Source organism: Salvelinus fontinalis, chromosome 35 (genome assembly GCF_029448725.1).
Source record: "Salvelinus fontinalis isolate EN_2023a chromosome 35, ASM2944872v1, whole genome shotgun sequence".
NCBI lineage: Eukaryota > Metazoa > Chordata > Actinopteri > Salmoniformes > Salmonidae > Salvelinus > Salvelinus fontinalis.
The window spans coordinates 24,989,674-25,008,302 of record NC_074699.1 but is presented as its reverse complement, the minus strand read 5'-3'; the positions used below and the strand labels follow the sequence as shown (position 1 = coordinate 25,008,302).

Below are 18,629 nucleotides of genomic sequence, written 5' to 3'. Positions count from 1 at the left end.
CTTTCCTGAAAGAAATCCGTTGGAGAAGTGAATTTTAAAATGAAAGCATTTTAAAAGGTCTCTTTTCTTTCCCATGTCTTTCAGAATCCAGTTGCATGGAAACACTTCTGTCAAAAGACTGGAAAGAGAAGATGGACAGGCTCGACACTAGTGATCTTCTGGGAGAAGTCAAAGGTAAGCTTGATGATGTGGTCACTCACAACCGCAGCGCTCTCTTGTAAAGAGTGTCTTAAAGTGAGATTAATAAATCCTCCTATTCCTATCAGACATACATAATCTATACATAATCTAAGAAACAGGCTTGCACTCTGAAATTAGACAAAAGCTCTTGGCTGCCTTCCCTAGTTATTTTCTGCACTTTCCTTATCTGTTATGTCAAAATGCCTCTGTCCAGAGCCCTCTCTTTAAATTCCAACCCCATTTCCCAGTCTGTCATTTTGTTTGTGTCTGTGGTTTACTGTTAGAGACGAGGCTGTTGTCCGTGTGTCTGCTATATAAAACTATAAGACTAGAGACACTGCTCCCTACTCATGCAGTGTGTTCATGTTGAGAGAGAAGAGAGGGGAAAGAAGAGAGAGGAAGGAAAGTGCAGAGACGAGGAGAGCCATCTCTCTTCTAGGTCTCTCACATCTAAAAGGAATTCTGCCTTGATTCTGTTAGTGAACGCCCTGCACAGCCCTGCACAGCCCAGCTCTCCCTCCAAATCTGTATTTATGCGCGGGGAAGGTGGGCCTGGGCAGGCAGCCGGGTTTTTTGCAGGTCCAGTTCTTAGCACTGACTGTTACTAAAAAGGTGTTTACGTAGCTAGCGGAGAGGAAGGCACAATACCAGCTGTCTGATAACACCAGGCTCCAGCTCTCTCTCTACCTCTCTCTCTCTCTCTCTCTCTCTCTCTCTCTCTCTCTCTCTCTCTCTCTCTCTCTCTCTCTCTCTCTCTCTCTCTCTCTCTCTCTCTCTCTCTCTCTCTCTACCTTTCCTTCTTTTCTCTATCACTCGCTTCCCTGCCAACGCCCATACTCTCAAGTCTGTACCTCACAACACAAAATGGTGTATATTAATGATTGTATTATTAATATTTACATGAATATACTCATATCTATATATCCATGTCATTTAAGCTAAACAAAGACGATGCTGCTCTGCTCATCATGCACAATTGTAATTATCAGAAGTATTCAAAGACATCTGAAAGTAGCATTCTGCTACGCGTGCTCTGGAAATGTTTAGCAGTTCTTTATGATGTACTCCCACTTTAATAGCTCTTTTTATCATATGGTTGGCAATCATAAATAATATTTGTCCTTGGTTTTAATTATGGGATGACATTTTCTCTGTGTGCCGGGGAAGACAATAACTATTGCATGTTGTAATAAGTATATTCATGGTCAATAACCTTAATGAGCTGAAATATGAATCATATCTTGGTAAACCAGATTCATTGTAGCTGACCCTGTAGATCAAAGTGCAGTGGAACAAATGTTTAAAATGATTTAGCCTTTTGAAAGCAGATCTATTTAAATTACAGGGCATTTTTCTGTTTGATAAATGGTAAGGGTGAGGTTATTCCACAGCGGTGTAAACAGGTAGCGCGGGAGCCTGATAATGCCCACTGTGGCCTTTGTTGACTCACATGCAGGGAGACACAGTGAACACTAGACTTAGAAATATAACTACTTTTCATATCACACCGGTAGGCTGTCTAAGGTTTTTAATTAGCCTGCCATTTCATATGACTGTAGACATTTCAAAGGACTGCTTTGTGCTCCCCCTTACAAATGTCTCTTTCTGCGTTTGAAGTCTGCCGGATGTAAATACTGGCAATTAAAAAGAAGCCCAGGGTTGGAGACACACAAGGTCCTCCTAATTAAAACACAAACAAAGGCACCAAGCAGAAAACACCTTCTGATTACGATCTAAAGTGTTATGATGAATCAGAGGCTGTATTAATTGTTAGGTTAAAATCAATACAAAGGGTAAGCATGCCTGTAGGTTTAAGTTAACAGAGGACAGTGCTGGATAAAGGCTAACATCCGTAAAAGCTACCTACTGCCACAGTGGCCTTGATACTCCTTCTCTACTCAGCGGACATTGAATCCGGAACCAATGACATTGTACATTCTACCTAGACTACATCCTTTGTGGCATTGTTCCGTTGTTGCAAAAGATTGCTTTTGATGTTCAAAGATAAATAAATTAAATATAAAATTCTGTCCCTTTTGAACCGAAAGACTGGTAATTTGTATGTTTTTTTCCTCACAAGGCTGCCTGAATTAGCGGTAGAGAATCTAAAAGTCTCTGTAGTTTTTGCTCAACTGCTTTCCATATTTTCCACCTTATGAACCTGTCATGGATGGCACCTTGTCGTATTGTTGTAGCTGCAAGAGGAATCTGCTGGGTTAAGACCCGCAGTAGAATTATCACACAGGAGAAGACAATAGGTGGAACAGAATTTGACCAAAGGCTTCACTTCACAAATGAATAGAACTGCATTCTTTTACACTATGCACTTGTGTTCAAACATGCCCAGACTACATTATGCTCTTGGGGTAAAACACAAAGTACAGTAAACAAAACAATGGTATCAAAACATCTGAGGTTGGCTTTCCTTTATCTTACACCCAGTTCAACGCAACCAAGCATTTAGTGCCTCACGTACATAGTTATAGTGTATTGTCATGTGGTTTCCTGCGCTAGAATGGGTCTGTGGTTAAACTGATACTGGTACTTCCAGTAAAATGGAGACAGTTTGAGCTGTTTCCATCAATACAGGATAGGAAGTATGCTTAACAGAGACATAGAGAATAGAATGATTTGGGTGTAATGATGTCAGATGTTTATCAGCCTTGTCCTTTAAGCTGTGAGAGATGAACAGCTGCAGGAAGAGAGAGTTGGAGGGAACGCTTTGTGAAGGAGTATTAGTGGTGGATTGCTTTTCACAAGCCGATTCCAGAGGTAACTATTTGTTTTCATACCTGAGCTTAGCTGTCAATCATGAGGAACGGTGAGAAGGGAGATGAGATCTCCTGAACAAAACCACAGAGCAAGAGAGGGAGGTGTGGGGGGGGGGTGGGGGGAAAGAGTGAGAGGGAGGGAGGGAGGGAGGGAGGGAGGGAGGGAGGGAGGGAGGGAGGGAGAAAGCAAGATAGAGCAGAGAGGGAGAGGAGAGAGAGAGCACAGAGAAAGATAGAGAGAGAGACCTGGGACATGGCTGCTCAGACATGAGGCTGTTTTAATTACGGTCCTTCAAAGAGAATCTCTTTCTGTAGAAGCTGTGCCACAACGGCAGAGAGATCTCATACACTATAGTATGTTCCAGTACTCCTGTCCTTTATTCTGGCTGTACTGTTTATGTTTGTAAATTGTTTTTTAAATGGTCAATGATGGGAGGTGCCTATTGTGGTTGTTTGATTTAATTGAATCATTACAAGCCCTACCCTCCTTTATACAATAAAACGTTTACTCTTTTTGTGTTTTAGGCTGATATTTTGGACGGAAACCAGAGTGATTTTAGCTAGCCTCACTCCGTGCCTAACATATGTCAGTTGAAGAATTCAGGTGATGTGCATGTATTTAATGTAAATTCCATTGGAATGTGAATGCAGGTTTATGGGGGAAAGGCTTGGTCAAATAAGCTCTCCCTGTACAGTGTGGCTTTCATTTATACTCAATCAAGGCCTTTGAGACCAACACACTGCAGGACTGTTTAACTTTCCCTGTAGCCATCCAGTGTCCGACAGCTCCCCGAAAAACCGGCAAAGCATTTATTCAACTGAAGAAAAAAAATGTGGTAGTTCAATTGGAACACAAACTGCATTCATTTTCTCGGAAGGTTTGATAAAAAATGAAGCTACGCATTGTACATTTGCGTTAAAATGGCAGCTTGAATTCTATATAAACGAAAATCAAGCCTCTTGCACTTTCATAATCAATTTGTGAATGCTGTCTACATGACAGTGGCAGGGTGCACATTGACAGTCCTGTGGCAGACAGATAAGTAGAAGCTCTTTAAGGGGAGAGCGAGGAGCGGGGCCGGGCAGGGCCGCAGCTGAGACTGATTTGATGCTGCTCCTACCTGCCCTTGCTTCTCCCATCCCGAGAGAGGACTACTGTGTGCACACAGAGCTGGGGTTGTTCAGCCAGCTGGGTTTACTTCAAAACAGGATTATTATATTTAACATTCAGCTTCATTCTTAATGGCTCTACTAAAGTCTAGAGCGAATGCCAATGGAGATTCCACACTATATCTGTAAATACACGCGGAACCACAAGTGGGAGCAGATTTTTATCGGCACAGGAAAACATTGTTATTTCATGTTTCTTTCACCTACTTTCTTTGTGAAACCCTGTCAATATAAATCCTTTACCTCTAGTTTCCAGCTCTAAAATACCACCCTGCTTGAAAATACTCACACATGGCCATGTGCAGTAAAAACTAAAAATGTCACTAATAAACAGCGCATAAACATTCAAAAATCTCTCTCAAAATATTATAAATTGCTTCTTAGTGGAATTGAATGTAAGGTGGTAAACGTGATTATCACGAAGACTAAATGACCTAGTGAATCTGTGTTATACAGCTATGTGTATTTTGAGGAGAGAGCTGTGTATGTTTGATAATGTAACCTCTATTTAGAGCAGAGGGAGGGACCACCTCAACCCAGCACACACTGAAATATCCTTCCAATTCCTCCAATTCAAAAGTGCCACAGTTTGCATTTTTCTCCCAACACTTCAATAGTCTTCTGTTGGCCCTGTGTACCCAGGTGAAATATGAGACACCGTAAATCATTATTCTTCAGACTGCATTTGCGAAATGAATGTATGGGCCTAATGCCCTCTGTTTTTCTCCCTTAATGAATTGAGGAATTTAGCTTGTGGTGTCGGCTGCAGAAAGGAACACATGTGTGTGTGTGTGTCTGTGTCTGTCTGTCTGTCTGTCTGTCTGTCTGTCTGTCTGTCTGTCTGTCTGTGTCCGCTCTCTCTTTCTCCCTCCTGGCTCTGTGTTTTGAGAGGAGACAGGCAGACAGGAGTGGGTTTGGTGGTGTCTGGGTCAGCCTCTGCTGGTGTTGGTGTGGGCAGAAGCCCTGTGCCATGGAACCAGGCATGGGGATGGTTCCCTGACCAGACAGGGCCTCTGGATGACTGGCTGCACATTTCATACTTTAATACATTTGACACTTAAAATCATGTTTCAATTTTACTTCCTAATTTCAGTGGGTTTACATTTAATTTACCAAATGATATTTACTATTACTACAAATAATTAGCTTCTTTCTTGGTTGACAGACACACAGGTATCCCGTTTATTTAGAATGCAATAATCAATTTATATCTTAAGTTACTACCAGGAACCACCAGCAATCCTTATTTTAACGTTTGACAAATATACACCTCTCTCACTTATAGAAGTGTAGTAAATGGAATATTTATCAGTCTCCCGGCCGCAAAGTAAATGACATCCTCACTGCCATGTAATGCTGCTTAAGCACTGGCTGCTATGGCTGGGCCGGGTTAGTACATGTCACGCTGGATTTCCCCCTACAGCTGCTCTAGTGCTGCGGCTCCGGGGCCACTCTGCTGATCTACCACCAGCCACGGAGACACAACACACACATACACACACACACACGCGCACATACGCACGCACGCACATACACACACACGCGCACATACACACTAGAGTTCGGACGATTATGATTTTCCAACGCCGATACCGATACAGTTTATTGGAGGACCAAAAAAAGGCGATACCGATTAATCTGTCAATTTTTATATATATATTTGTAATAAATTACAATTACAACAATACTGAATGAAAAATGAATACTTTTATTTTAACTTAATATAATACATAAATAAAATCAATTTAGCCTCAAATAAATAATGAAACTTGTTCAATTTGGTTAAATAATGCAAAAACAAAGTGTTGGAGAAGAAAGTAAAAGTGCAATATGTGCCATGTAAAAAAGCTAACGTTTAAGTTCCTTGCTCAGAACATGAGAACATGTGAAAGCTGGTGGTTCCTTTTAACATGAGTCTTCAATATTCCCAGGTAAGAAGTTTTAGGTTGTAGTTATTATAGGAATTATAGGACTATTTCTCTCTACACCATTTGTATTTCATATACATTTGACTATTGGATGTTCTTATAGGCACTTCAGTATTACCAGCCTAATCTCGGGAGTTGATAGGCTTGAAGTCATAAACAGCGCTGTGCTTCAAGCATTGCTAAGAGCTGCTGGCAAACGCAGTAAAATGCTGTTTGCATGAATGCTTACGAGACTGCTGCTGCCTACCACCACTCAGACTGTCTATCAAATACCAAATCATATACTTAATTATAATATAATAAACACACAGAAATATGAGCCTTTGGTCATTAATATGGTCAAATCCGGAAACTAACATTTATTCTTTCAGTGAAATACGGAACTGTTCCGTATTTTATCAAACGGGTGGCAACCCTAAGTCTACATATTGCTGTTACATTGCACAACCTTCAATGTTATGTCATATTTATGTAAGTTAATATTGCCTGCTAGTTAATATTGCCTGCTAACATTAATTTATTTTAACTTTTAACTAAATATGCATATTTTTAAAAAACACTTGTGTATTGATTTTAAGAAAGGCATTGATGTTTATGGTTAGGTACATTTGTGCAACGATTGTGCTTTTTTGCGAATGCGCTTTTGTTAAATCATCACCCGTTTGGCGAAGTTGTAGTAGGCTGTGATTTGATGATAAATTAACAGGCACCGCATTGATTATAAGCAACGCAGGACAAGCTAGTTAACCTAGTAATATCATCAACCACGTGTAGTTAACTAGTGATTATGTGAAGATTGATTGTATTTTATAAGAAAAGTTTCATGCTAGCTAGCAACTTACCTTGGGTCCTTGCAGCCTCAAGGTCCTTTTGATGTGGCACTCGCGTAACAGGTGGTCAGCCTGCCTCCCAGACTCCTCGTGGATTGCAATGTGATTGGCCATAATCGGAATCCAAAAAAGGCTGGTTACCGATTGTAATGAAAGCCATGCCGATTAATCGGTCGACCTCTAATACACGCACACACACGTATATACACACACACGTATATACACACACACACACACACACACACACACACACACACACACACACACACACACACACACACACACACACACACACACACACACACACACACACACACACACACACACAGTCAACATCTTTAGAAATCAAGGACAACATTTGTGAAAGAAAAGAACATGAGATGCAATCCCTCATATTATGGTTCTAAATAAACCAGTATAGATGCATGAAGTTATAGCCAAGACCAGTGAATTGGTTCAATGCAAGAAACCACACATTCCCTTCCGTTCCAAGGTTTTCCTGACCATTGTTCAGACAGAGAGCTCCTTTTGTCGTTCTCCAGACAACTCTGATGTGAGGGAGGGAGGCCCTGAAAGTTGATCAGTGTTTGTATCATTTTATAATAAACCTGGACCAGAAGTGCTTCTCCTTACATGAAAGCAGGAGAGGTCATTACCATACACGTCATGAGGGATGACTGGATGATGGAGAAAATCTAGTGTACCTCGTTGTGTGCTTCAAGCTTTGTCACATGACTTCCCAGTGTGGTCAGCGCTCTACAGATCAGTTTTATTACAGTTCATCCTCTGCTTTGATAATGATTCCTATTGAAAACACAGACTGAACTGTCTCGTCTCTGGGTGGGATAATAGTTCCCTCTGGGAAGATAGCAGTCTGTTATCAGTGTTCAGTCTTATCTGTTCAGGTCTGTAAGGCTGCTATCGTTGAGCTCTGATGAAGTACCTCGTCCGATGCCACTGATACACAGTGGAGTGCTGAGGCTTTCACATTAGCATAATTACACTGAAGAGGCATGCCTCTTCCGTCGTTATATTATTAGCCCGCATTAATGTTCAGTGTGAACGTCAGGCCGATGAAGTACGCTTTTATTATTAACCACTTGGCGTGTCAATCAAAACATTTTTTGAGAAATATTTATTTATGTTAAACACTTGGGGAGACGTTGCTATAGATGCAGAAATTATGTCTATATAGGGATATAGAATTAACACACACACAGCAACCAAATGAGTTTAGTACAGAATACTCACATCAGCATAAGCAAACACTTCCCAGTGTTTTTAGAAGGTGTCTGTTTCTAGCAGTTTCCTGCTGATGGATAACTCTCCATGGGAAATTCATGGCCATGTAGTCCAGTATCTAAGGCTGTGAGGATTGATAGTCCAGGCTGCCATAGCCAGACATGTTGGTGAGTCCTTACTCATGCTTGTTAATGATGGTTTATTGGCAGGATGAACAGTTTTATATCATCACAGAGGCAGCAGGCCAGGTAAAACAGCTGCTACTCATATTGTCTCTGTTCGTTCTGACTAGGGCACCCAGATACTTTGATAGCGTTTTTACTTGAAACACATATGGCCTTAGAGCGTTTCTGAACAAGCGTATATACAAGCCTAAAACATAGTTCAGCTTAAGTCAAATCTCTGTAGCTCGTCAAATCCCCTTGTGTTGTCTCTGGTTGTGCTTGCTTAGCAGGCTCATAGACAGCTGTTTTATCCTATGGATTATTTAGGCTACACAAGACAAAGATTTTGTTTATCAGTCACAATGTATAATATTCATGTAGATTTACTGACAACATTAATATATGCATGGTATTTGAAAGGCATAGTCATCCGCACCATGATTTTTACTGGTAAACATTCTGTTGTTGTGTGAATTTGTTTGTGTTTGTATGTGCAAACGTGTGTTTGTGTTGATTCAAAATGAGGATTTAATTGCTTTTGGAGCAAGGTCTTTGCCCCGAAAAATTCTTTCATTGCAAGGCTACAGGAAGCAGTACTAGATTCCATTAGCAGTAATTCAATTGTATCTTTGTATTTTCTTCTTCTTTAGAAGACATCAACATGGGGTCAGAGGACTACTGAGTTCATATTAGTGTTACAAATTGTATTGTGCTGAACACACCAGCGCTACCGAATCATCACCCTGTGTCTACTGTATGTGTCTACTGTATGTGTGTGTGTGTGTGTGTGTGTGTGTGTGTGTGTGTGTGTGTGTGTGTGTGTGTGTGTGTGTGTGTGTGTTTGTGTTTGTGTGTGTGTTTGTGTGTGTGTGTGTGTGTGTGTGTGTGTGTGTGTGTGTGTGTGTGCAGTGCATTCAGCCAGCGGAGTTACCTTTTCTCATGTGGATGAGCAGCACAGAACAGCTCCTGCCTTCAGCACGCCAGGCATGCTAGCTATGTGCAGTGTGTGTCCGGACACAGCCCGGAACAATTGCAGCATTTAGACAAGTCTTCATTTACTTAGGATGGACTGGCAGCATATGGGAGGATCCACAATAGCTGACTGATGGAGGGACAAAGAAATGACAGTGTTCTGGTGTAAAAAAAAGGCATTCAGATTGGGTCATAATGGCCCAGCTGTCCTAACCAAAGGAAGGGACAGAATAGGGTGCCTTGTGATTTTTTTCTCTTTTTCACCCCCGTTCCTTTTCTCCTTTTTTGTGCCTGAATCTTTTATCTGCGTTACTCACCCAGGACTCTTCAAAGTAACAAGCCTCCTTCTTTTCCCTGGTGCTGGACTTGGAACCCAAATTAGAGACTGCTTGATTAGAAGAAAGCGAAGGGGGCCAAGAGAGGGAGATGTGGGTATTGGACAGAACAAATCGCACCCCTACAAAGTGCCTTTTATCCACAGACTCCAAGGCCTGACTCCCCTCCCAGCAACCATGGCTCGCTTGTTTTTCTCTTATCATTTATTTAGTCGCTCGTTTGGTTGATGTTTTCTGCCCTACTTTGTGACGTTTAAAAGAGGCGGGCATCTGAAAAGGTGAATGCTGAATGAGGAGGTGAACAACAAGACTTTGCTGTCTGTCTCCTCCAGAGTGTCAGTCTGGCATGTTCTCCATGAGAATGAGGGGAGAGGGGAGAGCACGGGATCACCTGCCCACCCTCCAACCTGCCCTCTCAAGGGACATCCTGGGCCAGACTGGCTCCTGTTGCAGGCTGCTATTGTCCTTCTGACCCATTCCCAGCCAGGGGAAGCAGCCTGATCCAGCCCCAGCAGCCTGAGGCAGGGTGGGAGAATGAGGAAGCGCTCCCAGATTGTCACAACACATTAGAAGTGGGGAACCAGGCTGCTTCATGTACTGAGGAGGCATCCCTCGGCTGTCCATCTCCCGCTGTAAACGGGATGTGAGGAGACATGTTAACGGGCTGGCTTGGCCCCACCGCTGTTAAGAGCCATGCAATATGCAGGAAACTACCTCTTTGTCAGCAGGCCGGTCAGACAAACACTGCCGCGGTCCTATACTGCACCGCCCAATAAAAGTTGTATCTGCATTTTAAAGCTGATCCATAATTTAGAACAGGAGGGAAAGGATTTTTACACGAAACCAGGCCAACAAAAGACATATGTAGTCCGATGTGGGTATGCTGATGTACAGGGAAGACATTGCTCAGGTCAAGTCACACTTAGATCATCTGATGTCAAATCAATTTTAGGCATTCAATGTTATGTTTTACCAACAGTCTTCTAAAAATATATTTTGGCTGATTGTAATTGTTTAAACAAGATTCACTGTCCAAATCAGCTTACTGAAAATATTTTTATGTAAGAAACATTCAGTTTAAGCATTTAGATTAGAACCTGTTCCAGAGAGACAAGACACTACAGTAGAGACAAGACCCTACAGTAGAGACAAGACAATACAGTAGAGACACGACAATGCAGTAGAGACAAGACAATGCAGTAGAGACAAGACAATACAGTAGAGACAATACAATACAGTAGAGACAAGACAATACAGTAGAGACAAGACAATATAGTAGAGACAATACAATACAGTAGAGACAAGACACTACAGTAGAGACAAGACCCTACAGTAGAGACAAGACAATACAGTAGAGACAAGACAATGCAGTAGAGACAAGACAATGCAGTAGAGACAATAGAATGAGGTAGAGACAAGACACTACAGTAGAGACAAGACAATACAGTAGAGACAAGACAATACAGTAGAGACAAGACAATACAGTAGAGACAAGACAATACAGTAGAGACAATACAATACAGTAGAGACAAGACAATACAGTAGAGACAATACAATACAGTAGAGACAAGACCCTACAGTAGAGACAAGACCCTACAGTAGAGACAAGACACTACAGTAGAGACAAGACAATACAGTAGAGACAAGACAATACAGTAGAGACAAGACAATACAGTAGAGACAAGACAATACAGTAGAGACAAGACAATACAGTAGAGACAAGACACAACAGTAGAGACAATACCATGAGGTAGAGACAAGACAAAACAGTAGAGACAAGACAATGCAGTAGAGACAAGACAATGCAGTAGAGACAATAGAATGAGGTAGAGACAAGACACTACAGTAGAGACAAGACAATACAGTAGAGACAAGACAATACAGTAGAGACAAGACAATACAGTAGAGACAATACAATACAGTAGAGACAAGACAATACAGTAGAGACAATACAATACAGTAGAGACAAGACCCTACAGTAGAGACAAGACCCTACAGTAGAGACAAGACACTACAGTAGAGACAAGACAATACAGTAGAGACAAGACAATACAGTAGAGACAAGACAATACAGTAGAGACAAGACAATACAGTAGAGACAATACAATACAGTAGAGACAAGACAATACAGTAGAGACAAGACAATACAGTAGAGACAAGACACAACAGTAGAGACAATACCATGAGGTAGAGACAAGACAAAACAGTAGAGACAAGACAATGCAGTAGAGACAAGACAATGCAGTAGAGACAATAGAATGAGGTAGAGACAAGACAATACAGTAGAGACAAGACAATACAGTAGAGACAAGACAATACCGGACCAACTTGTCTTGGTACAGAGGACAGCCTGTTGTCTTGATACAGAGGGCAGTCTGTTGTCTTGGTACAGAGGACAGCCTGTTGTCTTGAAACAGAGGGCAGTCTGTTGTCTTGATACAGAGGGCAGCCTGTTTCTTGGTACAGAGGGCAGCCTGTTGTCTTGGTACAGAGGGCAGCCTGTTGTCTTGGTACAGAGGGCAGCCTGTTGTCTTGGTACAGAGGGCAGCCTGTTGTCTTGGTACAGAGGGCAGCCTGTTGTCTTGGTACAGAGGGCAGCCTGTTGTCTTGGTACAGAGAGCAGCCTGTTGTCTTGGTACAGAGGGCAGCCTGTTGTCTTGGTACAGAGGGCAGCCTGTTGTCTTGGTACAGAGGGCAGCCTGTTGTCTTGGTACAGAGGGCAGCCTGTTGTCTTGAGACAGCCTGTTGTCTTGGTACAGAGGGCAGCCTGTTGTCTTGGTACAGAGGGCAGCCTGTTGTCTTGGTACAGAGGGCAGCCTCTTGTCTTGGTACAGAGGGCAGCCTCTTGTCTTGGTACAGAGGGCAGCCTCTTGTCTTGATACAGAGAGCAGCCTGTTGTCTTGGTACAGAGAGCAGCCTGTTGTCTTGGTACAGAGGGCAGCCTGTTGTCGCGGTACAGAGGGCAGCCTGTTGTCGCGGTACAGAGGGCAGCCTGTTGTCATGGTACAGAAGGCAGCCTGTTGTCTTGGTACAGAGGACAGCCTGTTGTCTTGGTACAGAGGGCAGCCTGTTGTCTCGGTACAGAGGGCAGCCTGTTGTCTCGGTACAGAGGGCAGCCTGTTGTCTCGGTACAGAGGGCAGCCTGTTGTCTCGGTACAGAGGGCAGCCTGTTGTCTCGGTACAGAGGGCAGCTTGTTGTCTTGGTACAGAGGGCAGCCTGTTGTCGCGGTACAGAGGGCAGCCTGTTGTCTTGGTACAGAGGGCAGCCTGTTGTCTTGGTACAGAGGGCAGCCTGTTGTCTTGATACAGAGGGCAGCCTGTTGTCGCGGTACAGAGGGCAGCCTGTTGTCGCGGTACAGAGGGCAGCCTGTTGTCGCGGTACAGAGGGCAGCCTGTTGTCTTGGTACAGAGGGCAGCCTGTTGTCTTGATACAGAGGGCAGCCTGTTGTCTTGATGCAGAGGGCAGCCTGTTGTCTTGGTACAGAGGGCAGCCTGTTGTCGCGGTACAGAGGGCAGCCTGTTGTCGCGGTACAGAGGGCAGCCTGTTGTCATGGTACAGAAGGCAGCCTGTTGTCTTGGTACAGAGGGCAGCCTGTTGTCTTGGTACAGAGGGCAGCCTGTTGTCTCGGTACAGAGGGCAGCCTGTTGTCTCGGTACAGAGGGCAGCCTGTTGTCTCGGTACAGAGGGCAGCCTGTTGTCTCGGTACAGAGGGCAGCTTGTTGTCTCGGTACAGAGGGCAGCCTGTTGTCGCGGTACAGAGGGCAGCCTGTTGTCTTGGTACAGAGGGCAGCCTGTTGTCTTGGTACAGAGGGCAGCCTGTTGTCTTGATACAGAGGGCAGCCTGTTGTCGCGGTACAGAGGGCAGCCTGTTGTCGTGGTACAGAGGGCAGCCTGTTGTCGCGGTACAGAGGGCAGCCTGTTGTCTTGGTACAGAGGGCAGCCTGTTGTCTTGATACAGAGGGCAGCCTGTTGTCTTGATGCAGAGGGCAGCCTGTTGTCTTGGTACAGAGGGCAGCCTGTTGTCGCGGTACAGAGGACAGCCTGTTGTCTCGGTACAGAGGACAGCCTGTTGTCTCGGTACAGAGGACAGCCTGTTGTCTCGGTACAGAGGGCAGCCTGTTGTCTCGGTACAGAGGGCAGCCTGTTGTCTCGGTACAGAGGGCAGCCTGTTGTCTCGGTACAGAAGGCAGCCTGTTGTCGCGGTACAAAGGGCAGCCTGTTGTCTTGGTACAGAGAGCAGCCTGTTGTCTTGGTACAGAGGGCAGCCTGTTGTCTTGGTACAGAGGGCAGCCTGTTGTCTTGGTACAGAGGGCAGCCTGTTGTCTTGGTACAGAGGGCAGCCTGTTGTCTTGGTACAGAGGGCAGCCTGTTGTCTTGGTACAGAGGGCAGCCTGTTGTCTTGGTACAGAGGGCAGCCTGTTGTCTTAATACAGAAGGCAGCCTGTTGTCTTGGAATAGAGGGCAGCCTGTTGTCTTGGTACAGAGAGCAGCCTGTTGTCTTGGTACAGAGAGCAGCCTGTTGTCTTGGTACAGAGGGCAGCCTGTTTTCTTGGTACAGAGGGCAGCCTGTTGTCTTGGTACAGAGGGCAGCCTGTTGTCTTGGTACAGAGGGCAGCCTGTTGTCTTGGTACAGAGGGCAGCCTGTTGTCTTGATACAGAGGGCAGCCTGTTGTCTTGATGCAGAGGGCAGCCTGTTGTCTTGGTACAGAGGGCAGCCTGTTGTTGCGGTACAGAGGGCAGCCTGTTGTCGCGGTACAGAGGGCAGCCTGTTGTCTTGGTACAGAGGGCAGCCTGTTGTCGCGGTACAGAGGGCAGCCTGTTGTCGCGGTACAGAGGGTAGCCTGTTGTCTTGGTACAGAGGGCAGCCTGTTGTCTCGGTACAGAAGGCAGCCTGTTGTCTCGGTACAGAAGGCAGCCTGTTGTCTCGGTACAGAAGGCAGCCTGTTGTCGCGGTACAGAAGGCAGCCTGTTGTCGCGGTACAGAGGGCAGCCTGTTGTCTTGGTACAGAGAGCAGCCTGTTGTCTTGGTACAGAGGGCAGCCTGTTGTCTTGGTACAGAGGGCAGCCTGTTGTCTTGGTACAGAGGGCAGCCTGTTGTCTTGGTACAGAGGGCAGCCTGATGTCTTGGTACAGAGGGCAGCCTGTTGTCTTGGTACAGAGGGCAGCCTGTTGTCTTGATACAGAGGGCAGCCTGTTGTCTTGATGCAGAGGGCAGCCTGTTGTCTTGGTACAGAGGGCAGCCTGTTGTCTTGGTACAGAGGGCAGCCTGTTGTCTTGATACAGAGGGCAGCCTGTTGTCTTGATACAGAGGGCAGCATGTTGTCTTGATGCAGAGGGCAGCCTGTTGTCTTGATGCAGGGGGCAGCCTGTTGTCTCGGTACAGAGGGCAGCCTGTTGTCTCGGTACAGAGGACAGCCTGTTGTCTCGGTACAGAGGACAGCCTGTTGTCTCGGTACAGAGGACAGCCTGTTGTCTCGGTACAGAGGGCAGCCTGTTGTCTCGGTACAGAGGGCAGCCTGTTGTCTCGGTACAGAAGGCAGTCTGTTGTCTCGGTACAGAGGGCAGCCTGTTGTCGCGGTACAGAGGGCAGCCTGTTGTCGCGGTACAGAGGGCAGCCTGTTGTCTTGGTACAGAGGGCAGCCTGTTGTCTTGGTACAGAGGGCAGCCTGTTGTCTTGGTACAGAGGGCAGCCTGTTGTCTTGATACAGAGGCCAGTCTGTTGTCTTAATACAGAAGGCAGCCTGTTGTCTTGGAATAGAGGGCAGCCTGTTGTCTTGGTACAGAGAGCAGCCTGTTGTCTTGGTACAGAGAGCAGCCTTTTGTCTTGGTACAGAGGGCAGCCTGTTGTCTTGGTACAGAGGGCAGCCTGTTGTCTTGGTACAGAGGGCAGCCTGTTGTCTTGGTACAGAAGGCAGCCTGTTGTCTTGGAATAGAGGGCATCCTGTTGTTTTGGTACAGAAGGCAGCCTGTTGTCTTGGTACAGAGGGCAGCCTGTTGTCTCTGGTCAGAGGGAAGCCTGTTGTCTCGGTACAGAGGGCAGCCTGTTGTCGCGGTACAGAAGGCAGCCTGTTGTCGCGGTACAGAAGGCAGCCTGTTGTCGCGGTACAGAAGGCACCCTGTTGTCTTGGTACAGAGGGCAGCATGTTGTCTTGGTACAGAGGGCAGCCTGTTGTCTCGGTACAGAGGGCAGCCTGTTGTCGCGGTACAGAGGGCAGCCTGTTGTTGCGGTACAGAGGGCAGCCTGTTGTTGCGGTACAGAGGGCAGCCTGTTGTCTTGGTACAGAGGGCAGCCTGTTGTCTTGGTACAGAGGGCAGCCTGTTGTCTTGGTACAGAGGGCAGCCTGTTGTCTCGGTACAGAGGGCAGCCTGTTGTCGCGGTACAGAGGGCAGCCTGTTGTTGCGGTACAGAGGGCAGCCTGTTGTCGCGGTACAGAGGGCAGCCTGTTGTTGCGGTACAGGTGGCAGCCTGTTGTTGCGGTACAGAGGGCAGCCTGTTGTTGCGGTACAGAGGGCAGCCTGTTGTCTTGGTACAGAGGGCATCCTGTTGTCTTGGTACAGAGGGCAGCCTGTTGTCGCGGTACAGAGGGCAGCCTGTTGTCGTGGTACAGAGGGTAGCCTGTTGTCTTGGTACAGAGGGCAGCCTGTTGTTGCGGTACAGGTGGCAGCCTGTTGTTGCGGTACAGAGGGCAGCCTGTTGTTGCGGTACAGAGGGCAGCCTGTTGTCTTGGTACAGAGGGCAGCCTGTTGTCTTGGTACAGAGGGCAGCCTGTTGTCGCGGTACAGAGGGCAGCCTGTTGTCGTGGTACAGAGGGTAGCCTGTTGTCTTGGTACAGAGGGCAGCCTGTTGTCTCGGTACAGAAGGCAGCCTGTTGTCTCGGTACAGAGGGCAGCCTGTTGTCTCGGTACAGAGGGCAGCCTGTTGTCTCGGTACAGAGGACAGCCTGTTGTCTCGGTACAGAGGACAGCCTGTTGTCTCGGTACAGAGGACAGCCTGTTGTCTCGGTACAGAGGACAGCCTGTTGTCTCGGTACAGAGGGCAGCCTGTTGTCTCGGTACAGAGGGCAGCCTGTTGTCTTGGTACAGAAGGCACCCTGTTGTCGCGGTACAGAGGGCAGCCTGTTGTCTTGGTACAGAGGGCAGCCTGTTGTCTTGGTACAGAGGGCAGCCTGATGTCTTGGTACAGAGGGCAGCCTGTTGTCTTGGTACAGAGGGCAGCCTGTTGTCTTGATACAGAGGGCAGCCTGTTGTCTTGATGCAGAGGGCAGCCTGTTGTCTTGGTACAGAGGGCAGCCTGTTGTCTTGGTACAGAGGGCAGCCTGTTGTCTTGATACAGAGGGCAGCCTGTTGTCTTGATACAGAGGGCAGCCTGTTGTCTTGATGCAGAGGGCAGCCTGTTGTCTCGATGCAGAGGGCAGCCTGTTGTCTCGGTACAGAGGGCAGCCTGTTGTCTCGGTACAGAGGACAGCCTGTTGTCTCGGTACAGAGGACAGCCTGTTGTCTCGGTACAGAGGACAGCCTGTTGTCTCGGTACAGAGGGCAGCCTGTTGTCTCGGTACAGAGGGCAGCCTGTTGTCTCGGTACAGAAGGCAGTCTGTTGTCTCGGTACAGAGGGCAGCCTGTTGTCGCGGTACAGAGGGCAGCCTGTTGTCGCGGTACAGAGGGCAGCCTGTTGTCTTGGTACAGAGGGCAGCCTGTTGTCTTGGTACAGAGGGCAGCCTGTTGTCTTGGTACAGAGGGCAGCCTGTTGTCTTGATACAGAGGCCAGTCTGTTGTCTTAATACAGAAGGCAGCCTGTTGTCTTGGAATAGAGGGCAGCCTGTTGTCTTGGTACAGAGAGCAGCCTGTTGTCTTGGTACAGAGAGCAGCCTGTTGTCTTGGTACAGAGGGCAGCCTGTTGTCTTGGTACAGAGGGCAGCCTGTTGTCTTGGTACAGAGGGCAGCCTGTTGTCTTGGTACAGAAGGCAGCCTGTTGTCTTGGAATAGAGGGCATCCTGTTGTTTTGGTACAGAAGGCAGCCTGTTGTCTTGGTACAGAGGGCAGCCTGTTGTCTCGGTACAGAGGGAAGCCTGTTGTCTCGGTACAGAGGGCAGCCTGTTGTCGCGGTACAGAAGGCAGCCTGTTGTCGCGGTACAGAAGGCAGCCTGTTGTCGCGGTACAGAAGGCAGCCTGTTGTCGCGGTACAGAAGGCACCCTGTTGTCTTGGTACAGAGGGCAGCCTGTTGTCTTGGTACAGAGGGCAGCCTGTTGTCTCGGTACAGAGGGCAGCCTGTTGTCGCGGTACAGAGGGCAGCCTGTTGTTGCGGTACAGAGGGCAGCCTGTTGTTGCGGTACAGAGGGCAGCCTGTTGTCTTGGTACAGAGGGCAGCCTGTTGTCTTGGTACAGAGGGCAGCCTGTTGTCTTGGTACAGAGGGCAGCCTGTTGTCTCGGTACAGAGGGCAGCCTGTTGTCGCGGTACAGAGGGCAGCCTGTTGTTGCGGTACAGAGGGCAGCCTGTTGTCGCGGTACAGAGGGCAGCCTGTTGTTGCGGTACAGGTGGCAGCCTGTTGTTGCGGTACAGAGGGCAGCCTGTTGTTGCGGTACAGAGGGCAGCCTGTTGTCTTGGTACAGAGGGCAGCCTGTTGTCTTGGTACAGAGGGCAGCCTGTTGTCGCGGTACAGAGGGCAGCCTGTTGTCGTGGTACAGAGGGTAGCCTGTTGTCTTGGTACAGAGGGCAGCCTGTTGTTGCGGTACAGGTGGCAGCCTGTTGTTGCGGTACAGAGGGCAGCCTGTTGTTGCGGTACAGAGGGCAGCCTGTTGTCTTGGTACAGAGGGCAGCCTGTTGTCTTGGTACAGAGGGCAGCCTGTTGTCGCGGTACAGAGGGCAGCCTGTTGTCGCGGTACAGAGGGCAGCCTGTTGTCGCGGTACAGAAGGCAGCCTGTTGTCGCGGTACAGAGGGCAGCCTGTTGTCGCGGTACAGAGGGTAGCCTGTTGTCTTGGTACAGAGGGCAGCCTGTTATCTCGGTACAGAAGGCAGCCTGTTGTCTCGGTACAGAGG

General features: G+C 47.0%; 1 protein-coding gene across 13 annotated transcripts in view; it reads left to right on the top strand.

Annotated features, from left to right (window-relative positions):
• The window catches only part of LOC129834602 (transcription factor SOX-6-like), a 159,705-nt gene that overhangs the window by 103,804 nt on the left and 37,272 nt on the right, over window positions 1–18,629 (top strand). For 12 of the 13 annotated variants that reach the window (XM_055899730.1, XM_055899733.1, XM_055899732.1 and 9 more), the window contains one exon: window positions 85–174. The exons of the other annotated variant lie outside the window; for it this stretch is intronic. In XM_055899730.1, the coding sequence (XP_055755705.1) occupies window positions 85–174 (90 nt within the window). The remainder of the gene's footprint in view (window positions 1–84; window positions 175–18,629) is intronic. 13 annotated transcript variants of the gene reach the window in all.